General features: G+C 37.8%; 1 protein-coding gene across 1 annotated transcript; it reads right to left on the reverse strand.

Moving 5' to 3' along the window:
- Positions 1 to 745: 745 nt before the first annotated feature.
- On the reverse strand, positions 746 to 2,157 carry LOC144999867 (aspartic proteinase CDR1-like). The gene has a single exon (XM_078959029.1). It carries the CDS (start codon positions 2,094 to 2,096, stop codon positions 855 to 857), a length of 1,242 nt encoding a protein of 413 aa, XP_078815155.1. The 5' UTR covers positions 2,097 to 2,157; the 3' UTR covers positions 746 to 854.
- Positions 2,158 to 7,817: the final 5,660 nt, after the last annotated feature.

The raw sequence follows: 7,817 nt of genomic DNA on the forward strand, positions 1-7,817 counted from the left end.
AAATTTATTTATTTAAAATATTATATTTTATACATTTGAAAAAAATAAATATATTTTTATTCAATACTTTTTTTATAAAAAATTTTTTTTTTTTTTCTATAAACAAATCTTTATATTGAACCATTTTATTATGTAATGATTAGTTTTATTTAAAATAAAATATAAAATAATTATGAGAGATCTAATATTATGTAATTATAATTAATAAAAAGATAATTATTTTATAATAATTAATTTATTTTAGGAAAAAAGTTAAAGCAAGTATTAGAGGCTCACTTAAAAATATAAAAAACGCCCTAGACTCATAATATAATTATGCTATTTCTGCATAAACGTAATCTACATGCACCCCACAACACATTATGTCTTTGCGAAACACGAATACCAATCTAGTTATTATTATTATTATTATTATTATTATTATTATTATTATTATTATTATTATTATTATTTTGGTAATTTACTCTATAAAATGATTATTAAGTGCTCTATATCATTTATGGTTTGGCTTTCATTTCCTTAAATTGCACGGTTTTCTTAGCATGTGGTAAATAAAACGTGGAGATTCTGTAGCTTTGATGGAGAGAGTGGCTGATGTTGTATTTGTGTTTCGAGTTTGTTGTCAAAGGCTTGCTTTCCCATCGGCAATAAACCTTTGTTCTCTTTGGTTATTACTATCAGATTTCCATACTGCCTCCTTTAATTTTTCTTTTCTTAATTCAATTACAGTAAAGTCTTAAAGATCATAACTATATTCCCAGTTATCCAAATCATCTTCTTATACTGAAAAGTTCATTTATGCCAGATTTCTGAAGATGAACATCATAATTTCATACAATCCGTACGTTTAAACATCATAATTTCATACAATCGGTACGTTTAAACGAAACCGTCTTCTTCTTGAGATCATAACCTACCAAGAAATTCATCTGTGCAAGATTTCCGAAAATGACAACACCATCTACCGGAGCAAACGCCAAGCAAATCGAAGCATTGCCTATTTGAACAAAACTGTTCATCGGATCCAACTCCAAATCCGCCCCATTAAAATGAGCCACCATCACCGGAAGATCAGCCATCACTTCTAACCGGTTGTAACACAACCTCAAATTATTTTCCCGGTCAGGACTAACCGGCACAATATCTTTCATCGTATGTCTCACCGCCAACTGTAGCCGATTGTAGAACTCTTCAGGAAAAAAAGTCAAAGATGTTCCGGAGTCGATAATGATATTACCCTCCACAGAAGTAGGTTTCGTGGTGTAAAAATCAACACGTTGTCCTCCGACTGTAATCCCTTCAAAGTTAAGGTAATAAAAGGTCTCCCGGCCGTAGCCGGAAAGTATCGGGGTGGATACCACCCCATCTCCGGCAACCATGGCAGCATCACCGAAGTACATTTTACTTGATCTTTCCACATGAGGAAACATCTGGACAAGACAATATGAAAACTTCCCTTTAATGGAAGATCCCATTTGTGTAATGAGAGAAAAAGGCCCTCCTCCGAGCCCGATTATCCCACTTTGGTCGTCAGTAAACATGCCCGCATTTCTGTGTCCACACCCGAACATCACACGTGGATACGCCAACGAGTCGCCATCTGTATCTGACCGGAGTGTAACAGTCTCCGTCGCTAGCTCTCCGGAGCTATACGAAAGATCTCCATACACGACCAGATACAAACAAGTGTTGTCGGATGTGGTGCAAGATCTCATTGGAACCAACATGCAAGACTTGGAGTCACAAGTTATCGAGTTATAAGTGGAGGAATTGTCGGGTCTGTAGATGGGAAGCTTTTGGTTGAAACAATAAGAACAAGGTTCACATTGTGTCCATATTATGTCACTCCCTGTATCAGCAGCTCCGATGATTTCTTGAGGTGGAGTGCCGATTGATATCTTCATGAGATAATCAGCTAACTGAGGGTTCGGAAAGATATTAGTGACGCCGGAAAGCATGGAGTTGAAAAACTGAGCACGGTGGATGGAGCGGTTGAAGGCGGCGACCACTCGCCCGGAGACTGTGAGAGAAGGATCGTAAAAGGGAGACAATGGGGAGTCACGATGGATGAGATCGATAGTGAAGCCAAGAGTCATGGATCGTACGAGAAGCAATAGACCTAGGAAATATAATAATACCCATATCGTAATTGTGTTCATGGTTTGTTTATGAAAGAAGAGATCTTGATGCATGGAGTATTTAAAGAAGCACATTTTATTTGTTCAACTTCTTTTCTTTCTTTTTTTCGCGATTTGATTCTTTTTTTTATTTTAACCAAAAACAAAACTTTTGTTCTTATGATTGGCCTGGCAAACGATTTTTTCTCATCAAATTCACTCATACATCAGACCAAAAAATAACATCATTTGAAAGCTGTACAACATGTGGTCAAGAAATATAGTAGTCTCAAATTATTACTCTTGGCAATAAAAAAAAATATCAGCACTCTGATCCTCCTCTACCTGCATGCTTTTCGATCACATCTTCCACATGAGTTCTATATTTTTGTTTTGTGATGTTCTTTTCTCCTTTCACTTGAATTCTATATTGTATTAGTAAACCCCAAAAACCAGATTTTGTCCTTCAAGTTATTACCGATTAGTTCTCGAAAAAAAATGGACTCTTCCACTTATATGGTGCCCAGAGTGGCACCGGCAACCCCTTATTTTTTCGGATACAATGTAAAAATTTTCGAATTTTTCGTTTTTTCTACATTTGTGTCACTACGTAAAAGGAAAAATGTGACACCGGGAACACATACGTGCCACCAGCAACAAGTACTACGAAATCTTGGGTCCGTCCTTGTCAAAAAATGTCCTGTGAAACCGAGAATGTTGAGTTTTCTAATTAAATCTGACTCAATGAAATTGACAAAAAGGGAAGGGGATTGGTTGTGGTGAGACCCATTCAATTCAAGACATAATTTAAATGTATATCATGGGGTGTTAGGATTGAGTGTTTTTTTTTAAGAAAAAAGAAAAAAAAAAAAAAAAAAAATGAAGATCTACCAGAGAGATAAGAACTCTATATATATGTTGTGCTCATTAGCAAACTACCTCTTACTACCAGATAATAGGGAGATAATATTGAACCTGAACAGATGTCTTGATTAGTGGTTTAAGGGTTCCAATAGAAAAGAGGGGTCAACTATATGACACAACCAATGGGTTTCTTACAGTTAGCAAGGAACATTTAGTGTGCATGTTGAAGAAAAATATGTATGGTTTAAACCAAGCTCCAAGACAGTGGTACTTAAAGTTTGATTTCTTCATTTAAAAGAATGGGTATAAGAAATATGAGATGGATTGCCTAAAGAAGTTTAGATTCTCATATATCATCATTTTACTTTGTGTTAATGACATTTTGATTGTTGGTTAAGATATATGGGAAATCAATAGGATGATAACGTAATTGTGTAGAGAGTTTGAGATCTAGGACCTATGGGCTTCTAAGTAATGGATTTTGGGCATAAGCATAGTCGGAGAGAGATTTGCTTGTACTTGAGGCTTTCTCAAGAAAATTACATAAAGAAGGTTCTGTAAATCTTCATCAAGGAAAATGTAACTTCCAAAAGTACACCTTTGGGTATTCATCTGAGACTCTAAAATAAACAATCTCAAAGATGGAAGAAGACTACAAAGAAGTGTCTGAAGTTCCTTATCCCTTAGCAGTTGGTAGTTTGATGTATATGATGGGTTTGAGCCATAAGAACATTCCTATGTGCACATATAAAGCCTAAAGCTTGGATCTAGGTTTCTCTAATGAACATGCTTTCATCCAAGACTTGCAAACCCTAGATTTATGATATACCATTCAAAATTGACAATCTAAAAGAGATCTAGATGATTACCTTTACTTTATCTTTGGAGTTTAGAGTCACAAGTGTCACTCCTCTAATGGCTTACAAACACCAAGAGGCGAGCAGATGATTTGGAGCGAGGTGGTAGGCACAAAATCGGCTCTGAGAACTCCTTAAGGTTTCTGGTAGCCGATTTTTGTAGCCATTTGGTCTTTTAAAGACTTAAGCTATTAAGGTTACAGCCTAAAACCCTAATTGGATTACTTAGGCCTTAAGAAGTCCAAGGATCCTTTTAGATTAGGGCTTGGATAAATTCAAGGAGTCCATACACCTTAATTTCGTCCACTCCATGATCCATAAGGATCCACAACCCAAAACCAACTATCACACAATTAACAGTTCTAATTCCCTTTATTTAATTAATCTCTTTTAGTCAAAAATTAGTTCTTAATTAATTTTTGTCTAATATTAATTAAACTATATGATTTCTCCTTTAGTATATTAATCATATAATATATTAATAAACCATAATAACCTCTTTATTCATAAATCATCCTATCATGTTGCTCTGGTGAAGGCAACCAAAAAGGACCATGCACAACCGGGTCAAGTACTTACCAAATATAGTTACGGGCTTAGACACTAACCCAACAGCCTCCCACTTGGATAAGTCTAGTAACTACAAATGTATGCACAATGCGATTAGCAATCGTAGCTAACAAAGACGATGTCAAACTGTGATTATATCAGTAACCTATCCTTTAGATAAGGGATCGTATAGCCCTCTGTTCTATATATCGTGAGAACAATCACATGTAACATGGTCATACTTATTGTCCAGCAGTTTGTTTCTCGGTCTTAGATTCATTTGACATAGAACTTAATTGAACACATCAATTCAGTCCTGATCGGGCCCAACACATAAGTCAAATCAAATCAACGAGGGGACCTGATATCGCTTTTACCCTCTTAGGATAAAAGGAACAAATAAACTTCGTCTTATATGCATTACTATTCACTAATCAAATCATACACAACAATACGTTTTATGACATCAAGTTACTAATGCATTTTCGCATTATCAATGCACAACCAATCAGCAAACAATAAACCATATATCTAGATTTTAAGACCGTATGATATTATCATCTTGCGATCACTCGTGGTAAATTCCATGAAGTGATTCCAGCAAGCGTGGGTTTATTCCAATGCTCAAAACTTGTTCATAAGAACTCATGAACGTTGTAGCAAACCTTTGCTATGTATAATACTTTTAGACAATCTACACACCTATTCATGACAATCTTCATTCATACCTACTTCCAACATATGAACGACTGTGGACCGTTCGAATAATCCGATTATTCTTAAATAACTCAATTATTCAGGAAGTCAAAACATGCAAAGTGAAACAATAGTTAAACAATTAACACAAGACAGTAACTTTACTTATAAATAATACTCATTTATTTAATCATCAAATGTCAGTTACACTTATCTATTACACGTTTCTAAACTATCTAATCTAAACTAATATCGTCCTTCAACCCAATGCTCCTAGTGTGCTGCAAGTGGTTAACCCTACTCAGTCCCTTCGTAAGCGGATCTGTTGGGTTATCCTCTGACAATACCCTCTTCACTACGAGGAGTCCTTCTTCCACCCGATGTCGAATAAAGTGGTATTTTCTATCGATATGTTGAGATCTACCATGACCCCTTGGTTCCTTGGTAAAGGCAACCGCTCCCTCATTATCACAGAAAATATCCATGGGCTCCTTTATGGCAGACACAACTCCAAGGTCTCCAATGAAGTACTTCAACCATATTTCCTCCTTTGACGCTTTGCTCGCTGCAATGTACTCTGATTCACACGTTGAATCAGCTACGGTTTCTTGCTTGGAAATACCCATCCCGACTGCAAATGGTAGTTGTCCCTTTCGGTCTGAAAACTGGCGTCACTATACCCTCGCACCTTTAAGTCATCACTCCCACCGAGGACTAGAAACCATTCATTAGTCCTCTGAAGGTACTTAAGTATGTTCTTGACTGCGATCCAATATGCTCTGCTAGGGTTCCCTTGATATCTACTGACCATGCTCAATGCGAAGGCCACATCAAGGCGAGTAGAACTCATAGCATACATAATCGAGCCAAATGTGAAAGCGTATGCTACTCGGCTCATTTCTGCTATCTCGACTTTGGTACTCGAGCATTGAGTCTTACTTAACTTGGCATTACTTTGGATCGATAACTCTCCCTTCTTTGAGTTTTCCATACTAAAACGTTTTAGTACCTTGTCCAAGTAAGTATTTTGACTAATTCCTATTAGTCTCTTACTGCTTTCTTTCACTATCCTTATTCCCAAAAAATAGGAAGCCTCTCCGAGGTCCTTCATAGCGAAGCACTTCCCGAGCCAGGACTTAACTTCCTACAGTGTCGGGATGTCGTTTCCTATGAGTAGTATGTCATCGACATACAATATGAGGAAGCTAACTATACTCCCAATGGCTTTGACATATACACATGATTCATCTTCGCTTCGTATAAACCCAAACTCTTTGACTTTCTCTTCGAAGCAAAGATTCCATCTGCGAGACACTTGCTTAACTCTATAAATGGACTTCTCAAGCTTGCACACCCTATTGGGATGCTTCGCATTGACAAAACCATCTGGCTGAGCCATGTAAACATCCTCAGCCAACTTCCCATTAAGGAAAACGGTTTTGACATCCATTTGTCATATTTTATAATCATAAAATGCAGCAATGGCCAACATCACCCTAATAGACTTTATTTTCGCAAATGGAGAGAAGGTCTCATCATAATCAACTCCGGGAGTTTGAGTGAAACCCTTTGCGACCAATCGCGCCTTATATGTGTGAACATTCCCATCCATGTCGGTCTTCTTCTTAAATATCCACTTGCACCCAACCGTCTTAAGTCCGGGCACATGGTCAACCAAATTCCAACCTTGGTTGTCGTACATGGATTGAGTCTCGCTGTCCATCGCCTCATTCCATTTTCCAGACTTCGGGCCTGCCATGGCTTCCTTACAACTATTAGGTTCATCCAAATTTATTAGTGTACTATCACTAATATACGTGTCCCCTTCTGTAGTAATATAAAAACCATATAACTGGGGTTGAACTCTAACTCTTTCGGAACGTCTAAGAGGTAAGGACTCGTCAATCGGTTTAACCGGATTTTCCTCCTTGGGTTGAGCACCGGCATGAGAGGTTCCTTCATCACTCGACTCTTGAATCTCTTCAAGATCGATTTGCCTCCCACTGTCCCCTTGACTTATGAGTTCTCGCTCTCGGAAAACCCCTCTCCTCACAACGAATACAACATTGTCACTCGGCCTATAGAAGCGATATCCAAAGGATTTCTGCGGGTAGCCGATGAAAATACACCGCTCACTACGAGGTTCGAGCTTGTCATGAGTCTCTCGTCTTACAAAAGCCTCGCAACCCCAAACCTTGATATGTGCCAACGAGGGAGCTTTCCCTGTCCACATCTTGTGAGGTGTTTTGGAAACCTTCTTCGTAGGGACTAAGTTAAGGATGTGGGCGATAGTCTCTAAGGCATACCCCCAGAATGAGATAGGTAGTGAAGCATGAATCATCATGGAATGAACGATGTCCAACAAAGTTCGATTACGCCTCTCATCCACACCATTAAACTGCGGTGTCCTAGGTGGCGTCAATTGTGAAACTATTCTGCATTCCTTGAGGTAGTCGTGGAATTTAAGACTTAGGTACTCTCCTCCTCGATCGAATCGAAGCATCTTGATTTTCCTACAGAACTGATTCTCTACTTCTTGTTTAAACTCTTTGAACTTTTCAAAGGTTTCTGACTTGTTCTTGATTAAGTAGATATACCCATATCTGCTATAATCGTTGGTGAAAGTCACATAGAATCGGTTTGCATCCCTTGTGGTGGATCTAAAAGGCCCACACACATCAGTGTGTATGAGATCCAAGAGACCCTCACCTCTTTCACAAGTGCCAGAAAAGGG

This window comes from Lactuca saligna, chromosome 1, assembly GCF_052625555.1.
Source record: "Lactuca saligna cultivar CGN05327 chromosome 1, ASM5262555v1, whole genome shotgun sequence".
In the NCBI taxonomy this organism is placed as follows: Eukaryota; Viridiplantae; Streptophyta; class Magnoliopsida; order Asterales; family Asteraceae; genus Lactuca; species Lactuca saligna.